General features: G+C 36.0%; 3 protein-coding genes across 4 annotated transcripts in view; all 3 read left to right on the forward strand.

Moving 5' to 3' along the window:
• The window catches only part of LOC113774885 (nodal modulator 3-like), an 18,025-nt gene extending 16,780 nt beyond the window's left edge, over positions 1 to 1,245 (forward strand). The window contains exon 17 of the mRNA XM_027319540.1: positions 1,227 to 1,245. Within this exon, the coding sequence (XP_027175341.1) occupies positions 1,227 to 1,245 (19 nt within the window). The remainder of the gene's footprint in view (positions 1 to 1,226) is intronic.
• On the forward strand, positions 1,084 to 4,462 carry LOC113750780 (3-methyl-2-oxobutanoate hydroxymethyltransferase 1, mitochondrial-like). Of its 2 annotated transcripts, none has more exons than XM_027294726.1 (5): positions 1,084 to 1,805; positions 2,275 to 2,481; positions 2,584 to 2,730; positions 3,682 to 3,735; positions 3,846 to 4,462. In XM_027294726.1, exons 1-5 carry the CDS (start codon positions 1,377 to 1,379, stop codon positions 4,107 to 4,109), a joined length of 1,101 nt encoding a protein of 366 aa, XP_027150527.1. In that variant the 5' UTR covers positions 1,084 to 1,376; the 3' UTR covers positions 4,110 to 4,462. The 2 variants fall into 2 exon arrangements, with proteins under 2 accessions (XP_027150527.1, XP_027150534.1); XM_027294733.1 differs by having other exon boundaries at positions 1,500 to 1,805; positions 2,259 to 2,481.
• Positions 4,463 to 7,694: 3,232 nt separating this feature from the next.
• LOC113750771 (nodal modulator 3) lies at positions 7,695 to 23,824 on the forward strand. Its single transcript, XM_027294717.1, has 27 exons — positions 7,695 to 8,083; positions 8,389 to 8,454; positions 8,980 to 9,066; positions 9,955 to 10,011; positions 10,140 to 10,204; positions 10,304 to 10,473; positions 10,787 to 10,848; positions 11,009 to 11,092; positions 12,067 to 12,226; positions 12,804 to 12,919; positions 13,213 to 13,341; positions 14,071 to 14,142; positions 14,319 to 14,414; positions 15,564 to 15,641; positions 16,715 to 16,843; positions 17,166 to 17,342; positions 17,913 to 18,116; positions 18,207 to 18,320; positions 18,440 to 18,687; positions 19,367 to 19,415; positions 19,523 to 19,771; positions 20,170 to 20,400; positions 20,708 to 20,799; positions 21,781 to 22,009; positions 22,382 to 22,738; positions 22,946 to 23,019; positions 23,114 to 23,824. The coding sequence occupies exons 1-27, from the start codon at positions 7,955 to 7,957 to the stop codon at positions 23,214 to 23,216; spliced, it is 3,627 nt and encodes a 1,208-aa protein (XP_027150518.1). The 5' UTR covers positions 7,695 to 7,954; the 3' UTR covers positions 23,217 to 23,824.
• The last annotated feature ends 374 nt before the right edge of the window (positions 23,825 to 24,198 follow it).

Consider the following 24,198-nt stretch of genomic DNA (forward strand, 5'->3'; position numbering starts at 1 on the left):
CTTTCTTGTTTTCTGCAAACACTGCTAGTCCTAAGACCACGTTAGGCTATTGTAGTTGATCGTAGGCCAGGCCTCAATTTATGAATGAGGAAATGCTGATCGAATAGTTTCCTTCAGCTACCATGCTTGAAGAAAATGTATTCTGTGTCCTCTACATATATCCTTCCTTCAAGCCCCATTTCTAAGATTCAACCAGATAGGGAAAGAATAACCTTACCTTTCACTACGACCTTTCATAATGATTAAAAAATCAATATGACTTTTAAGAATTTTAACCTTTTTTTTTTTATAAATTCAAAAATCAACATAAAGCTCACTACTGTTTTATTGTAAATAATTTAGTTCAGCTTATTTTTTTCGATCACCTACTCAACTTTTGAAACAGGATACATTATTGCCTTTATAAACATGGCAATTTCCCTTTAACGGGAAATCATAAAATAAAGGAAAAAAAGTCTTGCCGCTAAAGCTAGGAGGGCCAGTAGGGACTGAATCACCACCAGATCTAATGTGACAATTAGTGGGATGCAAGGTTTAAATGACTTAGTAACGGCCACCAGCCTTGTGGTTAAAAAAATCAAGAAGCAGAAATATAATCGCAAAAGCTGGTCATAAGGATGCAAATATTGTCTTTTTTTTGTCGAAATAATAGACCTATAATTATGGATGCAAATATTGTCTTTTTTTTGTCGAAATAATAGACCTATAATTATTCTATACTACGATGAGAAAGATATGAAGAGATCAAGAAAAAATCGAAGAAACCGAACCACCTATCGATCCAAGCCACTTAAAGTGGCTTGCGACATTTTGTAGCGAATGGTGGGAGGCGATAACCGAGCTTGTAAGGATGCAAATATTGTCGATGTCTTAAAATGTCAAAAGAAAGTGAGTTTGTTTGGATAAGAGTTTATTTAGATGATTTATTTGAGATATTTACTGTAGCACTTTTTGTGATGTGATGTATGTGAGATAAAAAGGTGATTGGGAAGATAAAAAGATGATTGGGATTTTGGGTAGTCGCAAATTGCAATTTGCAATTTGCAATTTGCGTCCTTCGTCATGGATAACGTCCCACAAAAACTTTTATATATAAACCTGGCACTGCCAAAAGTGGTTGCAATTTTCGTTTGCTGACTGACCTGTGACCAGCCCACCAGTCCACCTAACGTATCCCAGCGTATCCCCATTTCTCATCTTCCCCAATTGTTCTGCTGGTGGGGCAGCCCCAAAACTGAGCTGTGAAGTGAAGGGGCCAACAAAACCAAACCCCTCCCTCCACCCCAATTTCCTATATAATATAATTACGACCCTTCACATTTCCACGTACAAGATTCTAAGAAAGTTAAAATCTCGATTTTATTTTCCAAGTTTGAATGGCAGTTCTCACTTCAATCAGGAAGTCCTTAGGCTTTATCACCAAAAGGGAATCCTTTTCCAAGATCCTTTTGGGAACAGGATGTTTGAGCAATGTTCCAGAGAACACAGTTTATGGAGGGCCAAAGCCGCAGGATCCAAACCAAAGAGTGACACTGACAAATTTACGCCAAAAGCATAAAAAGTGGGAGCCCATAACAATGGTGACAGCCTATGATTATCCGTCTGCAGTGCATCTTGACACTGCTGGCATTGATATTTGCCTTGTGGGTGACTCTGCTTCCATGGTGGTTCATGGCCATGACACCACTTTGCCTATTACTCTTGAAGAAATGCTTGTTCATTGCCGTGCCGTGGCAAGAGGCGCCAAGAATCCACTCCTTGTTGGGGACCTACCTTTTGGTACTTACGAGTCCAGTACTCATCAGGTGATGTGCATGCTTCTCCTTTTGTTGCCCGCAAAAATAGTACCTTCAGTTTTTACCTTTTTCTGGGTAGTTATGCATATTCTCAGTATTGTGATGTTACTATGAAAGCAACTTCAATCCCATTTGTTTTTTATTCTATTATTTGATGGAGGTTTGCATTTTAAAATTTGGTTTTGAGGAAATAGAGGGGTAAAAAAAGGGAAATTGGGAAGGCAGACTTTTGAACAGGAAAAAAATATGGAAGAATACGGATATACTGAGTCGTCTTACACCCGTCCCTGTCAACTGTTGGCTTTTTAAGTGAAACTGTTGCTGAAAGTCCATGTTAGGGTTAATTATTTCATATTATTCTTTGCAAGGCTCTAGCAAATTCATATTATGCAGTTTCTGTCAGAATTAGACGAAATGTGGTTTCTTTCTCTTTTGAATGTGCAATGGTTGGTGATATTGCAGTTTGAATTGTGAGCAGGCAGTTGATACAGCAGTTAGGATACTCAAGGAAGGAGGAATGGATGCAATTAAATTAGAAGCTGGAGCACCATCAAGAATTACTGCAGCTAAAGCTATTGTTGAAGCTGGGATTGCTGTTATGGGGCACGTTGGGCTTACTCCTCAGGCTATTAGCGTTCTGGGAGGATTTAGACCTCAAGGTCGAAATGTTGCTGGTGCTGTAAAGGTAATCTTTTCATAATCCTATCCTTAGCAGGGGATGCTCTCCCAGGGCTTTGTTTGGTTATTTTTGGAACTTTATCTAAAGAGTAATTATGTCTTTCTGCAGGTCGTGGAGACTGCCATAGCATTGCAGGAAGCAGGTTGTTTCGCTGTTGTTCTGGAATGTGTTCCTGCACCTGTAGCTGCTGCAGCAACATCAGCTCTTCAAATCCCCACTATTGGCATTGGTGCAGGTCCATTTTGTAGTGGTCAGGTTTGTTGCTTTTAAGTTCTGTTTCTTCATCCCAGGACTGACAAATATTGTTAAACATATTCCAAAAATAAGTAAATGGTTCCATGAGGTTTTGGTTAGTTACTAAGTCAGTATTGACAATTTTCATTTTCCTTGATGCATTTTGTAAATTGGTTACATATTCTCTTCAAATTGACTGTTATTGGTTGAAATAGAGCTTAGGACAATTTTGATTGAGTAACAAGATAAGCAATATTCTAAACCTTGAAAGCTGTTTAATCAGTCTGACTTGCCATTGAACCTTAACAACTTTGAAGAGCGTCTGAAGAGAAAATGGTCACATTCAACGGTTTGATGAAGTGAATGAACTTTTCCTCCAACTGCTTGATGATATTGTTTAGGTCAACTTTTTTGCCTGCCGTTTGCAGTGATGACAGTTAGTGACATATTGTTAAAAGAGGTGTGGACATCCTGGTGAAGTTCCTCTTTTTTGTTTTTCCTGACTATGTGCTTGGGTAAGATTTCTTTGGAAGATTGTTTGCTCGAGAAAAATGTTTTATGGATTCATTAGGAATTATCATCTATCCGCTTAGAGGATATATTGATTTCTTGGCAAACTTCAGAAATGTATCCTTTTGATGTAGTGAAAATTGAACAAAAGCCAATGCTTTGACTTCGTATGCTTGCATCTGCCAACTTTGCCTTAGTAGTTACTGGCAAAATATGAAAACCTTTCCCACCAAATGTTGATACTTATGATCTTTCTCATTGATTTGCAACGTTTTTCTATTGCACTGTAAATTTTGATGCTATTGGTTAACATTGCAACATGGCCAGCATCGTAAGTTCTCTTCATGTTTTGTTATCCTTAATGATCAAGTTCAGGGCCCTCCTATTTCTTTACTATGAGTCGTTAGGCTGAAATTACTGACAATATTTTATTTCCCACCTTTTATCAATTCACATGGCCAGGTGCTAGTTTACCATGATCTCTTAGGGATGCTACAACACCCACATCATGCTAAGGTTTGGGATTTTATTTCGCTTTTCTGGATCTTCCACTTTTCTCAATCTCCTTGCCTTCATAAAATACCGGATTTGACAACTCATTAGTGCTTGATACGCAATTATTGCAGGTTACTCCAAGGTTCTGCAAACAGTATGCACATGTCGGAGATGTCATCAATAAAGCTCTTTTGGGGTACAAGGAAGAAGTAACAAGTGGTTCTTTTCCAAGCTCTGCCCATAGTCCATATAAAATTTCTGCTGCTGACGTGGATAGCTTTTCAAAAGAGTTAGAGAAACTTGGACTGAGTGATGCAGCATCTGCAGCTAGTGCTGCTGCTGAGAAATTGAAACCACTGAATAATCAGGTGGGAGAACACCAAGCAACTAAATGAGCTGCAGAAGCAGAAGGCTCATGACAAGCTTGCCCCACTTCTTGTTCAAACAGCAAAAGTTTGCACTTGTTTGGCTCTTCATTCTTAATTTTATTGATTCAGTCAGGATTATAAGCATCAAAATAGGATTTTGTTGATTCAGAATGAGTATCAAATAGGGGCATTTTACTTTTGAGTTTTGATGGATTCAGAATAATCCTTTTCCAAGAAAATTTCTTGGTTACAAAACTCACAGCCTTGGATGATTTCTTTTCTGTGATAGAAATTTGAAGATGCTCTTGTGGCAATTGCATTTTAACTGACCTGCAACGTCATTAACAGGGATTTCACAGTTCTTGCCCTGCATTTCTCAATAATACGTCTGGTTTAGAAGCCATTTTAATCAATTTATGAGTGGTTTTTCTTTTTTATGGTATAACTTCCTTGCTGATGGTCCTTAGCTAATGAATTTAGTACTGCTAAACCCCCAAAAAAAATGGAGTTTAGTACAAACTATTTAATCTTACACTCGTGTCAATCTCCCTGGTATTGAACGTTTGTTTCATCTTCCTTTTCCATGAATATTTACTCTGCCTATTAAGTTAGACAAGAAATCCGTTGTTAAATACCATTAGAGTGATTCTTCGTCCGTCTATTGATTTCCTTTTTGCCTTTTTGTTAAAAAAAAAAAAATTTCTACCGTGAGAAGATGTGGAATTCAAGAAATGAAGAGTAGTAAAAGGCAATTTGACCCAAAAATCTCCAAATCCTGAAATTTGAAACTTAACCACTAAATAAAAACTTCTTCAGTCAATTTCCTTTTTGCCTTATTTACTTCATATGCCAATGATTGTGTTACAGCTTACGAATGCATTTTTCATTGTGTTAATGCCCAATCAGGGCCAGAAAAATGCCGCTATTAAGATCTTAGCAGTCCTGTTTCCGTTGTCTTTGATTTTTATTAAAAAGAGATCTCCCTTTTATTAATGAAGGAAAAAGAACTTGGAAAATGTAGTAAATATTTGTTTAACAGAAACACGTAGTAAAAGCTTGACAGATAATTAGATACCATGACTCGTTTATTCAACATTAGTTACTACCATGAGAAATGAGAAGTCTCAAAAAATAATAAAATACAAAAGGAAAATTTATCAAATTGGTCCCTCACATTTTTTAAAAAAAAAAACTTTTTTAGTCTCTTACATTAAAAATCAGCCACAATAGTCTTTCAATATAAAAAAGCCTACTCGATTGGTTCCAAAGCTCATTTTTGCTTACTTTTTCGGCCAAAAAGTACATATCTTTCTTACATGCCTATAATTTCAAGAATAAAAATGAAAACACGCTTCGTTTTCTCTCTTTGTTTGTTGAAAAAAGGAAACTGTAAGCCACCAAATCCTTTTTTCCCCCTTGCTCCCTTTTTAGCTATTAAAACCCTAGTTGTAAGCCATCAAACATCCAATCAAAGAAGAAAATTTCAGTATGGTCACTTACAAGTAGTAAAAGAAGAGCAGAAAAAGACGTCTAAAAAGCTCATCCATTGCAAAGTACAATGGGAACAAACAATGATCAATCTCATTGTGGCAAAGAACCCATGATTGTGATTTCTTGGAAACCTGCAAATCCGAAAGGGAGATTCTATGGCTGCCAAAACTACGAAGTAAGCTTGTCCTTTTAGACATTTAAAACTAGGGGTAACAGACATCCGATTGAACACTAGGTATAACTAAATTCAGCTTGTGTTTTAGTGAAATTACATAAAAACCCTTCTAATCATTTAATTGTATTAACATCTAAGTCTCTTAATTTCCTAAAGCATTTCTCATCAGTTATTTGCAAACTTATGATATATAAATATTAAGACACAATTAATGCCAATTAGTAGAGAAGTTTGCTTTCTTGGCCGTTACCCCCATATGTTCAAATTCATTTCATTTACTTACAACTTTTTTCCACCACAATCATGTAGCCTATTAAATTCGGATGTTGCTACATTAGCTACTCCTCTTCTCCATTTTGCAACGCCTTTCTCAATAGGTATATTTTCTTTAGCCAATCCACTTTTTGGTTGTAAGAAATCTCAATAGGTATGTTTTCTTTAACCAATCTACTTTTTGGTTGTAAAAAATCTGTAATCTTGATGGTAGTATGTGCGATAATTTTTTAGTGTTTTAATTCAATTGTCCATGTTAGATAGGCATGATAGGGAGGAGATCACATTTGTTAATTATTATTTGTGGTTTAAAGTAAGTTTATCATCATAAATTTTTCCATTTGCAGATTGGATCTACTTTTGTTGTTTTAACTATTAGTTATGATAATTTCAATTGTTTTTTATTTTATTGATGATTCCATTTAGGCAAATTTTTCACTTCATTTGATTTGCCAATAGGTTTAGCTATCTACTTAGAACTATTTGGTTGCAAATTTAAAGTATGTACTTTATTACTTTTAATTGTTTTCTTGAATTGAGTGGTCTAAGATGTTTTAGTACTTTATTTGATGTGGTTATTCCTCTAAATTAGCATGTTAGTTGTTGTGTATCTTTGCAACTAGATCAAAAACTGATGTGTAGTGATTGTAATCCCTATCGAGAAGGAGATGCTTTACTATATGTTCTAAATTATACAATAAATCATAATTGATTGATTGGTGAATGTGGAGGTCTCATGATGATATGTTCTTGGAATCAATATAAATTCAAGAATTTGGCTTGCAAGAACCGAAATTCCACTAGCAATAATTTTCTTCAAATATGCTAATTGTTCAAATCTCACTTATATGACAAGATAATGTGATGGACTGCCCTTATATTAAGATCAAATTTAAACTAAACAACAAATTTTAATATCCATAAAGTGCATGAGCAGATATAAGTAGGTCTTTTATTTTACTAGGTTAGGTGCAAAGTAGTTGATCATATCTTATAATTCTGTTTCATTACATATTAGTATATTTTTTAACTCAATATGTAACTTATGAATTTTATGTTTAATATCATATATTAAAATTGTCATACTTCAATTCTTATATTACAAAATACCAAATAATAATTATTAATCATCTTTAATTATAGGCACTAAACTCCCGCGCGTTGTGCAGGCTTTCCCCCTAGTGTTCTATTAATAAAAGGAGAAGCTGGGAAGCACTTAGAACCTCATTAACTCTTCATAATTTATTTTGCTTCGAAATTTTTAGATGTAATACAAAAAATGAGGGATGAGATTCAAATACATGTAAGTTTTAAGAAAAATAAATATCAACAAATTCTCATAATTTAGGAACACATGACGTGTAATTGCAATGGATTATTAATTTGTGACATGAATGGGATCAAGAAAATATAACATGTAATTGCAATGAATTATTAATTTATAATATGAATCGACCAAATGATTTTATAAGATTTTTAAAAAATTATTACCTTGATATGGATGAGGTTTCTTAAAAATTTATTATCATATTATCGTATCAAAATTATTAATTTAATTCGGTTAATAAAAAGGGAGGTCGTCATGATTTTTTCCTTTGCCCTCCAACTACTAAGGCTCAGGATTGCTTCTTGGGTATTATCCATCTTCAGGCCGTAGGCTGGAGTAGTTTTTTTTTTTCCCTCCCACCTACGACAAACGAGAAAAACCTTAAACAAAACCCCTTCCCAGTTTCCCGTATTAGTAGTTTCCAGTGCTAGTTTCCGGTTTGCTGCACAGGGCGAGTGAGGTCAGATCAGTGGGAAGAGGGAAGGAGTATTATTAGACGAAAGAAATTTGATGTAGCAGTGATTAGTGATTAGTGATTAGTGAAGGAGGGAAATAGACTCAAGTCCGAACTTCAAGATCGCAGCCACAATCAGATCGCACCCAACCATGATTTCCGGGCTTTGTTTCCACGCTTTGTCTTCTTGCATGGTTCTGATCCTCCTTGCCGCAGCAGTCGCCCCACAAGTTTCTGCTAATCTCGCTGATTCCATTCAAGGCTGTGGTGGATTTGTCGAGGTTTCAAAAATTTTCTTTGGTGTCCTTTACTCTCTAATCTGCACCCAACACACACAACCCCCCCCCCCCCGGCGTTTTGGTATATTTGTAATTTTACTAGTCGTCGATATAAATTTATCACCATTGTTTTAATATCTCATGGGCGTTTTGAACTCGGGCACTTACTACTGCTGCAAATTTATCCATTTCTTATCGTGGTCTTTTGAGTAGCGGCTCCTGTATTACTTTTTGATTTATTGTTCTTTTTTTTGTGCTTTTTGAAGTTTTGGGTTCATTTTAAAAGTTGAAAATTATGGCTGATTCAGGCGAATGCGGCACTAATCAAGTTGAGGAAGCCCACTGATCCGAAGTTGGACTACTCTCACATTACGGTATATATTCAAATTCCATCTTTATTTGCTTTTTCTATTCATAGTACTTGCTTCGTTTTCTTCTTTTTCAAATGAGATTTCTGAAAATGCTTTAGGTTGGTTTATTGCTAGCAAGCGTCCGATGCAAACTTTTGTATTATAATTATGATGATAAAAGTGTATATGTGATTCCACCTTCCATCTATGGGCACCTGTAAACTTGTTACTTTCTTTAAACTGTCCTTAGGTGGTGTGATGCATTTAAACTGCAAACCCACCAAGTCTGTGCTATTACGGTGGCATATTTGATATTGCAATTCTTGCTTTGCCCACATATTATCAACATCATCATCATCTACAAACACACACACACACACACACATATATACACACATAAATGTCAAGAAATGATGCATTGTAGCTGAAACCATTTGTTAGCATTTGTGGTTATTTGCTTTTCCATTATTATGTGAATTCTTAATCTTAGCTTTATATGTTAGCACACTGATATGTGAACTAAGAGACTTGTCTTGTTTAACATTTTAGGTTGAACTTCGCACTCTGGATGGTTTGGTGAAGGACAGAACACAATGCGCTCCAAATGGATACTATTTTATTCCTGTTTATGACAAGGTCTACTGCTAAATGGATAATCTTTTCTGTTTGCTTTGGTACTTGAAATTTTTGTTGTACTTAGGGTTTTGCAAAACTCTGGTATTTACGTTTATCTTGTATAATTTGCGATATAAGAATTTCTCTTACACCTTAGTTTTCTCATATTTGAGACAGTTTCCTTCTTTACCTTCCTTTCTCTTATTATTGTTGACTGTCTTTGTGATAAAGCTTCTCATTTCTTTATTTTCATACAAATTGACGTGAAGAAAGAGCAAAAAGTTGTTCCATTTGGTTGATTGGCTACCAAGGTTACAGTAATACTGGTTGCCTTGTGCAATCATGAAGTCATCAATTCTGTCTATTTCAAACGAGGAAAAGAACAAACTGTTTCAGATTTTCAATTTGCTTGTACTCTTTTGGAGCTACAATTCATTTGAATGTTAATTCTTTACATTTTTCTCTGATTAGGAAGCTTGGCATGAAGCATGATAATCTTCATATAAACCTAAGGAAGAACACTTCCATTCCTTGAACGCCCAGGGCTGGTTTATTGCCTTGGAACAGCTATCAGTCTTTGTTTCTCGTCTCATTTTCTCTTGCCACCGATAAAATTATACTTCTGGGTAGTGTAATTATATGGGAAATTGGTACTATAGTGTGGATGAAACTTTCATATCACTGCATATAAGTTTAATGCTGATATGTAAAAATTCTATTACCAATCTGTTCATGTTTCATTTTCTACAAGCACTTTAATTGTTTCATGCACTGTTCAAATTTGAAAATTGATGGTTACACAATTAAATGACTCTTTTTTGATTGTGTTTCATTTCCTTAACCTACTTGTTTGGCATTTCATGGTTGCACCTGATAGTTAGTTCTTACCATATTTATATGTTGTTGCAGGGTTCATTTCTGATCAAGGTTAAAGGGCCTGAGGGATGGTCATGGGATCCTGAACAAGTTGAGCATCTCATATTCTAGTTGGACGATGCTAATCTGTTGTCAATTGCTCTCTTTCTGTTAAGTATGGAATATATATTTGTTTAGTCTTTAAATGTATTACATCTGTGTATCTCAAAATATCTCAGGTGCCTGTGGTTGTCGATAACACTGGTTGCAATGCAAATGAAGATATAAATTTTCACTTTACAGGGTTTGTACACATTAGTTTGTATTTTCATCTTCCCTTAATTCCAGATTCATATTGCTCCTAAACTCTGTACCAACTTCTTCAGGCTTGCTGTTTTTGCAGTTTTACCATATCTGGAAGGGTTGTGGGTGCAGTTGGCGGAGAGAGCTGCTCAATTAAGAATGGAGGTCCTGCAGATGTCAACATTCAGCTTGTGTCTCCCACTGGCGAAATTCTGTCTTCTGTTTCCACAACATCAGCAGGAACTTACACCTTCATGAATGTCATTCCAGGTATTCATGTTGCTTGTACAATATTTTCTGCTTTAGGAAAAATATGAAATTACTCTTTTGCATGAAGAGTTATTCTGCTACTACTGGATATTAGGTCCTTAAAAAATATGTACTTTTAATATGTAAAAGGATTTAGATAAAGAACTGGGGAAAGAGGTTTGGTGCTCCATGTATGAAATTGTCTCATACATCAATTTAACATATTGCATACCAGAAAAGAATTTGCTTTCCATTTATTGGGTTTTGATATTTTTTTGAAAAAGTTTCTGTTACCACTCAATTCATTATCTTACTACCATGTGATGGAATGCAGGGAAGTATAGATTACTTGCTTCACGGGATGATTTGGATATTGAAGTCAGAGGCTCTCCAGAGGTTGTTCGTTCTTTTTGCTACCTTGCCTTTAATATTTTGTATTGTTTCTTGTTTAAGTCATGGCCCCTTGCCTAATATAAGTGCTAAATTGCATAGGGGTTCCCCTGTAACTGTAAGTTGGTAAAAGATTTCTGATAATACTACATTTTTATGCATGCAGGTGGAATTGGGTTTTGGAAACAGTCTAGTGGATGACATCTTTTTCATCTCTGGCTATGATATTCGTGGATATGTTGTTGCTCAGGTTGTTTTTCCTCAGCAATGTGTCAACAGTTGTCTTTTGTGGTAGGATAGGGGTTTGCTCAAGTATGAATGATTTCTATTGAAGTAGAATTTGTATAATAGGATAATCCTCTCAAGAAGATAAAGCAGATGCAATAGTAATATTCTCCAATCCTTCTTTTGTTTCCTAAGAATGGGGGGAACAGGGACTGCTTTCCAGTCTTTTGCTTGTCTGTCTTTGTTGTGATGAGAAATATGTGATATTAGAGCGGAAAGGTCTGCTGAGATGGTTAACTGGATGGTTGAACTGCAGGGTGATGTAGCATCTTGTGGGTTTTTTTAATATTTAGTGGGCTGAATCATAAAAGAGTGGGAGAGATAATAAATTCTATATCTTTAAATTTCTCAATTGGATTGACGAGAATTTCAAGTCCAAGATTGGTGCAGTGTAATGTCTTTCTATTCACGAGCATCTATTTTTTATTTTTTTTAAATTCTTAGGGGATCTATCTATAGATATACAAGCTTTTAATGGCATGATAACATTGTCTAGTTTCCGAGTTCATTGTAGTCATTGGACTCGTGGAAGCAGATATAATCTGTTTCTTTTACCCCCTTTCAGAGAATGTCTTATTTTGTTCATTGCAAAACCTAGGCAGAAGTGACGAGCAGGAAGACAGATGACTCTGTTGACTACTTATTTTTATTTTGGCTATTTCTTGATATTGAAGCGGATTATCAACTGTTGGTAAAATCAAACCTGCCTAAGCTAATCCTTACTTGTTCAATATTTTCCTTTAACTGCCAAATCTTCTTTCATTAACTCCATTCCTATATGATCGTGTTCTAAATTGCTGATACAGCAGTGTTAATTTTACTATAGGACAGGATCATAAGTTTACATGGTTAAATCATTTCTGGATCTTCTCTTTCTGAAGTTGTGCTCCTTTTTGCAAATGTTTGAAACTAATTGAATAAGTAAACTTCTTTTGGCAGGGAAATCCCATTTTGGGAGTGCATGTCTTTTTATATTCAGATGATGTTTCAGAGGTGGATTGCCCTCATGGCTCTGGTAATGCACCGGGCCAGGAAAAAGCTCTTTGTCATGCTATTTCTGATGCCGCTGGAATCTTCAAATTCAAGTCAATACCCTGTGGTAATACTCTTTCTGTATTTGGTTAAACAGGTGAAGTCGTAGTTGCTTCTTTTTTCCTTTCTGTGCACTTATTTTCCATATGTATTTGCTTTTTAAAATGCAGTTTGCTGTTAGTTTATTCATCTATGGTTAACTATTCTTGAGAGGAATAGATTAGGAAAAAGTTTGCTTTGAGTTTTTTGAGTCGGAGAAGTCAATGTAGATTGCTTTCAATGCTCATTATCCCTTTTAGTCGTTTCTGATGTGGTGAATTGGTTTCTGGTCAGTTTTGAATTCTCAATTGAAATTTCTGTAAGTCTTGCACAACCAAATTCTTCCTATATTTCACACTATATTTCACACTATGGCGTTGGCTGCAAAAGTTTACATGTTATTTAGCTTCTTTTCATTAATAGAGAATGAAAAAAACTCTAATTCTACTCATTCTCATAGTTATATTACGCCTGCCTTCTTTTATTGCCTGAATATAAAAAATGCCCAGCTTGAAATTTGCCATCTATTAAACAATGATTATTGATCTCTAAAGTTTCTCTGAATCTATGAAACCATGATTATTGAATCACCAACATATTTGCAGGGGTCTACAAGCTTGTTCCTTTCTATAAGGGCGAGAACACAGTTTTTGATGTCTCACCTCCTTCTGTGTTGGTCACCGTAGGGCATGAGCATACAAAAGTCATTCAAAAATTTCAGGTGCTTTGCAACCAAAGTTTATTTTTGCCAGTCGTGTGTATTGATTTCTTGTGGTTTTTACAGATGCTTTGTCATCTGTTTTGTGTATGTTTGTGGTTAAAAATGTTATCTGCTCTTTCCTGTCTTACTTCCTTTCTGCTTTTGTACTATTGAGCATTTCTTGGAAAAATTTTTCTTTGGTTTACTAGGCACCTCAGCCATGAATTTTTTTTTTTTGCAAATTATGTCTCACTGGTGCTTTGTTGTCTGTAACTTTCCTTATCTAAATCCCCTATGACATGAATTTTGCCTAGGTAACCGGATTTTCTGTTGGCGGCCGTGTAGTTGATGGGATTGGCAATGGTGTGGATGGCGTGAAGATCATGGTTGATGGCGAGGAAAGGTCTAACACTGACAAAGAGGGGTATTACAAGCTTGACCAGGTAAAGTTAATGGCCATGCTGACATTTACATGATGTTACTGTTTATTCAGTGTTGGTATATATTCTGCTGGTTATTTAGTAAATCTGAGCTTAAATATCTCAATTGGGATATGCTTAATGACAGGGAAAATGTTCTAATTTCTTCAATTGTTGTTTAGTGTATGTTGCTTTCAATAGTAATACATCGCATTTTGCTTAATGCAGTGCCTAAATGCTATTGTATTGTCCCTCATTGAAAAATGGGTGTTTTACTTTATTTCTTAATTCATTTGCAATTACAATTTCCTGGTAAATAACTTTAATTGTTAAGTATTAGATACTTTACAAATCAAAACAGGGCAATTTAATCTTGCTCCACACTCTTTTATTTTAGATTGAGAAATATGGTGGTCTAGACTGGTACCCTTTTTTATTGACCATTGTATTTTGTACTAATTTAGTACTCGTGTCTGGTCAAACTTGGCTTGTTCAAGTATCTAGTTTACCAGTTGGGTTGTTTAAATTTCTAGCTGACCGTCTTCGAGTCTAAGATTTATTTCATCAATTGCACACTTGATCTAATTAAAGGTTTAGTTTCCAAGTTGTACGTGGTACAGATGAGAGCTTGTTCTGTATACTTGGCTTGTTCAACTATCTAGCTGACTTCTCTAATTCTAAGATTTATTTCATCTGTGGCATTTAAACTTACTCAATGTTTTCTATCAATTTATGTATACGTTGTGTTGCCAGGTTACATCCAAACGGTACACTATCGAGGCTAGGAAGGAGCACTACAATTTTGAGAAATTGAAAGACTTTCTGGTCAGTCTATAAACTTCTTTTTTTGGAGGGAAATAAACTCAGTCTTTTGTCAACACTGACTGAAAACAATATCTTACTTGTCAGTATAAGCAGTTAGTTAGTTAGTCTTGGAGAAGTAATGATCACTGAGGACATTCTTTTCCTATTTTCTCTGACAATGTGGACTGATATCTCAGGTATTGCCCAACATGGCTTCGCTTGCTGATATAAAAGCCGTGTCATATGATGTATGTGGCCTCGTGCAAACAATTGGTACTGATTACAAGTCAAAGGTAATGGTGCTTCACTCTGTTGTTTTGAGGTGAAATACAAAGTGTGACCCAATGAAATGTGAAATGTCCTGATTTCCCCCTCTGACAACTAAAGATTATAACATTTTTTTTTGTCGATAATCCCTCAGAGTCTATTTCCGTAAACAACTGGATATGCTATGAACTTGGAGGGTGTGATCAATAAGATGTTTAAGACATAGGAGAGTGCAATTGCTTGTTTTATTTTCACAGGGGATTGATAGCACATTCAACTGCCACAAGGTGGTTTTTGTGTTTCAGAGTCACTCGGTTGTATCTTTTCAGCATATTCGTTCTGCAGAAATTTTTTCGTAGACAAGTGTAGGTTTTAAGACAATAATAGGGACTGTGATTTGTAGTTCTGGCAAGAAGCGGCAGAAGTTTAGAAAATTGTTTTTTCATAAAAGTCGCGATTGGACAGGACTCGTCCTGAACCTGACACCGTGCTTCTAGCATTTTGGGCCTGTGGGTGTTAAGAGTAGAGAGAGTTTCTGAAATTAAGTGGTGGTCGTAAGGGTTTTGCTTGGATCTTGACTTGAATATTTGTTGAGTGATGATAATACAAAGATGGTGTGAATGTTTTTGTGGCAAAGGTATAATTTGAGGCTTTGTCCTGTAGTTCTTGAATCATGCCCCTACATTTAAGTAGTTTTTATTTGTCTAAAAGTTTAGATCCTGGAATAGAAGCTAGTGTCCAGTCTTACTGTCTGCCGATTTGACCAATCACTGTGCATTGATTCCTGTATGCTCCTGAGTACCCTTTGAATGGAGTTGAATTGTTCGAAAAATGTGTTGCTTCTAGAAAAAATGGTTAGTATTCAGTAATAGTTGGCATTTTGTTCAGATATGACATGCTCAAGCATGCATGAGGGAGTGGAGATTGTTGTCCGTTGCTTAAATTATCAGATGCACCACAATGGGTTGGGTGGGAGATAAACTGAGCATGGTAGCTTGAGTTTGAGGAAAGATGACTTATTCTTTGGTTGTTTCTTGTTTAATGACTTTTGGACTACCAATGGTTTGTTGCTATGTGATAAGCAAATTGTCGACGGCTTTTGATTTATTGTCAGTTTATCTGGTGCTTTCATGCTCTCTTTGTTTCAACTGATGGTAAAATTGCAAACATACCAGGTTGCTTTGACTCATGGACCAGAATATGTTAAACCTCAAGTGAAACAGACAGATGTCAGCGGCAGCTTTTGCTTTGAGGTGACTTTTGTATATCTAAGCAGTGATTCTACTGCTTGTTTCCTCACACTTTTTTTTTTCAAAAAAAATTAGCTAAACTAAATACTTGCCTGCGGGAATCCTGTTTTGCAAACTTTTGCTTGAAGCTCCTGCAAATATACAATGAACCTCAATCCATACCTCTGTGGAACCAATTTCATGCAATGTTTGCTTTCTTCTTCTTCTTCATGTAATCATTCTTTTTTTTTTTTTTTTTGAAAAAACTGTGTAAAAATCCCTATGGCCTCTCCTTTTACTAATGGAGTTAGGGTAGAATGGTTCAGGTAGCTAATGGATTGCTATACAAATAATTATGTATGGTACGTAAATGACACTAACCTCAGTTTATGTGTTACTTTATAGTCATACATGCAAAAGCCTCACCTCTAGTTTATGGAATTACAGAAACCTCAGTTTACAGTTAACATTGTCTTAGCTGAATTCCGGATGATGTTAGCACACAACATGTTTGTAATTCATTAATGCAGTTGGAATCCTGTAGAGGTGGGAGTCAATGAGGTTAAAATATATGGGCAACATAGTGAAAGAATAACTTGCAAAAGTTGACAACAGATCAGAGAATAGATTGTAACTCCCAGTTATCGTGACAATTGAAGGTTTTTGTAATTTACCCTGGTTTTCAGAACGTGTGGGAGTCCTCTCATTTAGATGTGATATTTTTATGACCATGTTTACGATTTCGTTCCCTTATTCTATATTTTTAAAATGGGGTTAACATGTTCCAGAACTGTTGTGTTAAAAATTCTACATGGATTGAAATATGACATTTTCGCAATTGCCAACTTTGATTTTAACCAATTTTAAATTGTTTCTTATGCCCTTTTCACCTTTTTGTTTTTATGTGTGTGTGTGTTTATTTATTTATTTATTTTTAATTCATCTTCTATCAGTATGCATTTCTTAAGATTTCAACCAGGCTAAGGTTTCCTGGGCTCATAGCATCCAAAAAATTCATGCTCACATGTATTAAGCTAATTGAATTTCCTAAAGTTCATTGGCTGTATTGTTCAATGCTGAATGTTACTGTATATCAGGTTCCACCTGGTGAATATCGTTTATCTGCTTTGTCAGCTGCTTCTGAGAATGCTCCAGAGCTATTATTTTCTCCATCTTATGTTGATATCAATGTCAGCAGTCCAATATTGAATGTCAAATTTTATCAGGTAATTGAGACATTTTTATGACATTTGAGATTCAAAAGCAAAGTATTGAACTGCTTATCTCCCTGGACTTGTTTTTAGTCGAATGCGGATCAAAATTTGTGTTGACTGTATTATTTGAGATGTTATTGTGTTGTTGTTCCTCTTAATTGATAATTTATTTTCAAGGTTGTGACCTGCATTGGACCTCAACATCCTCTACTGCAGTAAGCAGTATTTACGCATCGTTTCTATATTACCCATTGTATTTTAGAGTATGTTTCACTTTGCTATGTGATACATTTTTTTTTTGTATTGCTTCTAACATTTCTTTTTCTAAACCTAGGCACAAGTAAATTTACATGGCTCTGTCGTGTGCAAGGGAAACTGTGGTTCATCCATTTCTGTTACGCTTGTAAAGTTGGATGGTAAAGGAAAGGAAGAGAGGAAAACTAGTAGTCTAACTGGTCAGAGTGATGAATTTAAGTTCCTGAACGTTCTACCTGGAAAATACAGGGTTGAGGTAATGTCCTTGCCCTTCTCTTTTAAATTTTCCTTCATTTCTCTTGTGAATATAGATGGATATTTTCAGTTCTACTTTCTATTGCTTCCACCTCCTAGGTCCTGTTGCTTTATTTCTCAAGCAAGAGGTGAATTGAAATTTATCCTATATGAAGATCTTGCTAAGTCACATCTTTTTTACCTTCTACAATTTCGAACTTCTGTTAGGTTATGCTTTCTTTCAGTTGTTAGAGAATCTAAAACTTCACATTTTACTTATATTTTCTTCTTTATGTTCTTTTACTGAAATAAATGGAAAAAAGAGACCTACTTATTTTATTGACCTTGCTTTACTTTTTTTCTGGGCCTATTTTTGTGTCATCATGACTACACTGCATTGCTCTATATCCTATGCTGGTGAGTAATTTATGTCGTGCTTGTATCTGGCTTTTGCGGCATCTGAAGTTACATTTGTTTACCAGAATTGTAACAGATGGAATTCCAAGACAGTAACGCCTGCTGACATATATTTCCTTCATTTGATTTCTATCATTTATGTTTTCTCCTTTGTTTAATGTGTATCTATTACCAGGTCAAGAATAGTTCACCAGAAGCAATGTTGGGAGGAGATAATTGGTGCTGGGAGCAAAGTTTTATTAATGTGGTTGTTGCAAGTGAGGATGTCAAAGGAATTGTTTTTGTTCAAAAAGGGTTTTGGGTGAATGTGATTTCCAGCCATGATGTAGATGCTTACCTTACTCAAGCAGATGGTTCTCGCATGAGCATCAAAATTAAGGTCAGCTTCATTATTTAATGATCTTCTTTACTTTTGAAACTTATCACTTCCCATGGAGCCTAAGTTATCCTTTTGGCTTATAAATTGCAGAAAGGAACCCAGAACATCTGTGTTGAGTCTCCTGGAATACATGAACTTCACTTTGTTAATTCGTGTATTTTCTTTGGGGGTTCAAGTGTGAAAGTCGACACGTCTTACTCATCGGTATGGTACTTGTTCAACCTGCCTGTTGTTTTTTGCCATAATATGCTATTTATTTTCTTTCCCTTTCGCTCCTCTAGTCTGATGTGTATGAATTTCTTTTGTTTTTCTTTGTTCTGTAGCCTTTGTATTTAAAAGGAGAGAAATATCTTCTGAAAGGACGTATTCATGTTGATACAAGCTCGAGTGGCTTGCTAAAATTACCTGAGAATCTCGTAATTGATGTCTTAAACAATGAAGGTGCTTTCATTGATAGTACTACTGCAAGATTTGTACCCGATCAAGATGATCAATCAATCAATGCCGTCTATGAATATATGATATGGGCTAATCCTGGAGAAAAGTTGACATTTGTCCCTAAGGACTCACGGTATGCTGACCATCATTTTTTGGCTGACAGTTGTAAGTCATTTCTAGTATACTGGCATTCTGATTGGGTTGATTGATTATCTCAAAAAAAGACGTGTCAGTGAGGTAAAGCTTAGTGCTTTGCTTTTCTGGAAGAAGGTATCTTGTGAATTTCATTTTAATGCTAGACATCCTGACTCAATAAGTACGTTGTTATATTTGCATTTTCCATGCTAAAGACTTTAATTCTTGCAAGTTAATCACAAAAGCCTATGCAGTTTTATGACCTCTGTCGTGACCTCCTAATACCAAGTAACAGCTTGACTTCAGAATTTCATGAATAATTATTATTAATTTGTGAGCAGTGTCTTGCTGATGTTGGCCTATCTATTTTATAGTATTTGTGCTACGTTGTGAGTTTCAAGATTCAATTGTAAGTTGAATGTGCAAAAATACCAATTGCAAGAAAAAGTACCTCCTTGATGTAATACTTAGTTATCCTTGGAGTTGGACGAGGAAGGATGAATGCAAGTCAGATCAATTCTGACATTTTCCTTGACTTATTCTGATGTAAATCAATATCTGTTGGCAATTGTTTGTGCCATTTTGAACTTTGTTCTTACATGACTTGGCCCACAGTGATTCCAACTGCTACTGATGCACTTTTGGTGATATATATATTTTCCTTTTTTGAGTTTCAGGAAACATGCAGGTGAAAAGAAAGTTTTGTTTTACCCTACACAACATCAAGTAAATGATTCTCAATTTGATATTAACTTTTTATTTGCACACTTCATCAAATAAAACACAACCTTGTATGGGATTTCAGTCTAAAAACTTGCATCTTTCTCAATTAGGTCTCAGTGACACAAGAGGGATGCCAACCTGAAATTCCTCTATTTTCTGGCCGACTTGGAATGTATATTGAAGGATCGGTTACTCCTTCCCTTTCTGATGTTCACATTAGAGTAATTGCTGTGGGAGACAGCCTTAATGCTGCTCTAAAGCAAGGTGATTTAGCACTTGAAACTAGCACAGGAGCAGACGGGCTGTTTGTTGCAGGACCTTTGTATGATGATATAACCTACACAGTTGAAGCTTCAAAGGTTTGCACATTATGTTTTAGAACCTACTTTTAAAAGATGACAATGATGCCTATTCTCACACAGGATTGTGGTTCCATATGCTTTTCTAACAGTATGTGGGGTGGTGATACTATTATTTGATGTACTTGTGTGGTTTAATTCTTCAAATGTATTTCTATGTTTTTTTTTGGCCATATATGATGACAGAATAAAAATTTGGACTTTTTTTTTTGGTAAATAATATTTTTAATGCACTTCTCTCTATTGAACTTCTGATATGACAACTCATAAACTAATTTCCTTTAAAAGAATACTTAAGTGGGAAAACCTTAATACACAAATATACTTGTACTAGTTTTACTTTCACCTCTACTCACTTCTCTTCCCATAGTGCCTGATATTTTGCTAATGTGTTGCAGCCTGGTTATCATGTCAAGCCAGTTGGTCATCATTCTTTTTCTTGTCAAAAACTTGGCCAAATTTCTGTACGCTTATATTCCAATAACGATGACAAAGAGCCGTTTCCTTCCGCTTTATTATCGTTGAGTGGTGATGATGGTTATAGGAATAATTCAGTAACGGGATTAGGGGGAACTTTTTTGTTCGGGAACTTATTTCCAGGGAGCTTCTACCTCCGCCCTTTGTTGAAGGTACTACTCTGGTGGTTCTATTACTGTCACTCTGGATTATCACTGATATTTTAATGTGATCCTTGAATGATGTTGCAATTATATCCAATGATGCCATACATACTGCTATTGGGAGTCAACTTCAAGTGTATAGTGAAGTAATAATCATTGAAGTAATGTTGTTGCAGCAGTACCAATCTGTTCCAAGTGGAACTCATCTGTACCATGCAGCTGAAAAGTAGTCTAAGGACTTAAAAACAGTTTTAACATTATGTACCTAAAAAAAAAATTTTTTTTTGTCTTGACATATTGGTATTATTTTCTGTAGGAGTATGCATTTTCACCTGCTGCACAGGCAATTGAACTGGGTTCGGGTGAATCCAGAGAAGTCGTCTTTCATGCCACCCGTGTTGCTTACAGGTATATCCAGTTCAACTGGTTTGTTTTGACTATATTTAAGCCTTAACTTTTTATCTCATGCCAGTTGACTGAAATACTTTCCAAGCATTACATGGATGCTGCTCATGCCTTATGAGAAAAATCGAACTTCTTGATCCTAACAAAACTTCTCTTTTTAGCTGTGATCCCTGGTGATGACTAACAATTTGTGTTGATTTAAAAGTAGGCTTTAGTTTCTATCTTATCTTTTGTTTCTCGAAAGTTAGATGTTTTCTTTTCATCTGTTCTTAGATTTTTCTTTTTCCTTTGAAATCTTCTGTGAAATGTAGCGTGTGAACCACTGGACTGTTGATCCTTTGGTCTCATGCTATGCTTCGCATTAACAAATGAGTCCCTGGAGTTTTCATGCCTCTAAAATTTTAACAAGGTGAGATGTAATCTTCTTTGATACTCTTTAATCCTGTTAAAATGATGTAGCTAATAGTTTGCAAGATGCATGCTGATGCCTCTTGCAGGTTGCGCTTTTGTTTAACATAAAAATGTGTTTTGCAGCCAATGAAGTACTTCCTTTTTTAAAATTGTTCTCCTCTTCTTGTGAAATGGGTTGGCTCCTTTGTTGTTCGTCCAGCCCGATGGCTTGATGTTCACAAGACACTGAAAATATATCTACACAGTCAAATTTGCGATGCCTTCACGAGTTATAGCAGAATTATGCTTCTTTGCATCAAATCGGTAGTTTGCTGGTTATTATTGCAGATTTGCCTGAAGCCATGCATTGCATCCATCTAATCTTTTTAAGTACCATTTGTTTGTGTTACTGTGGGGTAAAACTTGTTTTTATGATTAAGCAGAGTGTTGGTTCTGGATATCATTTCCATGAAAATCAGATTTTCTTACATATGGGGTTGCTATTTCTGCTTCCATACATAAAATGGCACACAATTCTCTTTCTACAGCATTGGTTAAAAGTTGAAATTATATGATGAGATGATTGCTTTACAGTGCAATGGGTGTGGTTACTCTCTTGTCTGGTCAGCCAAAAGAAGGTATCTCCATAGAAGCTCGGGCAGAGTCTAGAGGTTTTTATGAAGAGGCAGTTACAGACTCATCTGGAAGTTACCGTTTGAGGGGACTTCTACCTGAGACAACTTATACCATCAGAGTAGCAAAGAAGGGCAAGTTTGCTAGCGGCCGCATTGAGCGTGCATCTCCAGAGGAACTTTCCATTAAGGTTAGTGGTATAACTCAAGTGTTAACATATCCAATTATTTGTTGGAGCTGTTGACTAGGAATTGGGGATCACATTTTTCAATTTGCATGAAATATTTTTTGAAATGAAGTACCTTCAACACTGATTACTCTTCCTGAAAGCAATAATGAAGTGTTATATACCCTTTCAGTTACTGCTTGGGGCTGTTGTATGTGCATACATGTTTGTAGCACCTGTGAAATATTATGAGAAAGCTATGTGATTCCTTTTTTAAGGATATTATGAAATGCTTTGGACCTGATCTACTTCGAAATTATCTGGTAGTGGCATTCTTCCACATATGTGCTTCTTGATAGCAATTTGTATTAAATCTACTTCATTCATTTTATGTAGGTTGAATATGAGGATATTAAGCAATTGGATTTTGTGGTTTTTGAACATCCGGAGATGACCATTTTAAGCGGCCACGTTGAGGGAAAGAGAATAAAGGAACTACATTCTCATCTTCGAGTGGAAATCATGTCAGCAACTGATCCATTGAGGACAGAGGCTGTTTTTCCCTTGCCTTTGTCAAATTTTTTTCAGGTGAAGGACTTGCCAAGGGGAAGGCACCTTGTGCAGCTTCAATGTGTTCTACCATCTAGTACACACAGGTTAAGGTCTGAGGTTATCGAGGTCGACCTAGAAAGACAGAGTAACATACATGTTGGTCCAATCAAATTTGAGGTTGAAGAGGATCACCAGAAGCAGGTTCGTGCTCCCATTATCAAATATGTGGTTCAACCTTTAGCCGTGCCACTGTCCTTGTGATGTGAAATTCTTGGATTAATGATGTTTGATTTTGTTGACGAGTGTTGAGCGAGAGATTTTAATGCCAATTGGGATGTTTCAGTAGTCCTGAATTTCCTTTGATTGTGGATGGAATTTAATGCTTACGATTCCACCTTTGACATGCAGGAACTGACTGCAGCTCCTGTATATCCTTTAATTGCCGGAGTTTCAGTGATTGCACTGTTCATCAGTATTCCAAGGTAGCTGGAAAAGTTTCTGGGCCCTTCTCCTGAAGGTGTGTAATTTATATTCGCACTTTGTATTGTATCAATCTTACGTGCATTGTGCTTGTAGAATAAGGGACTTGCACCAAGCAATAGCAGGATTGCAACTCTCTGGATCGACTGGGACTGTAAAGAAAGATGCCAAAAGACTAATACCAAGAAAGAAGACTTAGTGAAGACTTTATGCTCTGGAATCTTGTAGGGAGATCCGAGCAAGGCTGACTTACTTTTCGGAGATTAATCCTGAAAAGCTTTGCTGGTTACATGAGCGGTCTCATGTTTGCGAAGATATGAATTTTGTTAGATGGGAAGAATGTAACTGCTTATCAAATATTGTGAGGTACTTGTAATCGTCACTTTGTAGGATGAGGCACCGTTTGCTTTTTTTTTTTTTTTTTGTGAAAAAAACAGGAGGAGGGATAGGAAGAAGGGAAGAGGATCGATAAAGTTATTCGGTGTTTGAATTGATTTTTGAAGGGAAAGGAAGGAGAGGTAGGGGGATAAGGGTAGTTGTTTTACACATGTTTCATTTCGGTGCGAAAGTGGAGGAAAACAGAGGGTGGGGTATAGGAAAGGTTTTCGACTAAAATAGTACAGTACTATCTCAGATGTTGTTGTGTTTAGAGGAATTACAGAGAGTTATAGTATTAGTGTCTACTCTACTGCCTTTCCCTCTCCTTGCTGTCTTTTTGCCAGAAAACATTTTTCTTTTCTTTCTTTTCCTTTTGGTTGGTTGGATTATGAAAACTTCTTTATTGGAATCTTCATTTCTTTCCTTGAATTCATACGGTGCAAAAGATTGACTCTAAGTCGGGTAAAAAACTTGGCACATTGCTGTCATCTAATGGATGTAAGAAGTTCATGAGAGAGGGAGTGTGTGTGTGTGTGTGTAAGAACTTATAGTTTGTGTTGACACTTGTAGTTTGTGTAAGAATAGGTTATACAAATGTTGTTATGTTGCTGCGGTAAAAAAAACAAAAAAGGCCACTGCGCTTGTCAACGCCTGCAGCACTTCATGGAGGTGGCGTGGGTGGGTTTGTTTATCGCGCAGCGTGGTCTAGTCCTTGCCCTTGCCCTTGCCCTTGCCCTTGCCTTCCATCCTGTTGGTTTAATACTTTTGGACCAAATGATATTGAATGTTATTATTTTTGTTAA

Source organism: Coffea eugenioides, chromosome 1 (assembly GCF_003713205.1).
Source record: "Coffea eugenioides isolate CCC68of chromosome 1, Ceug_1.0, whole genome shotgun sequence".
Lineage (NCBI taxonomy): Eukaryota > Viridiplantae > Streptophyta > Magnoliopsida > Gentianales > Rubiaceae > Coffea > Coffea eugenioides.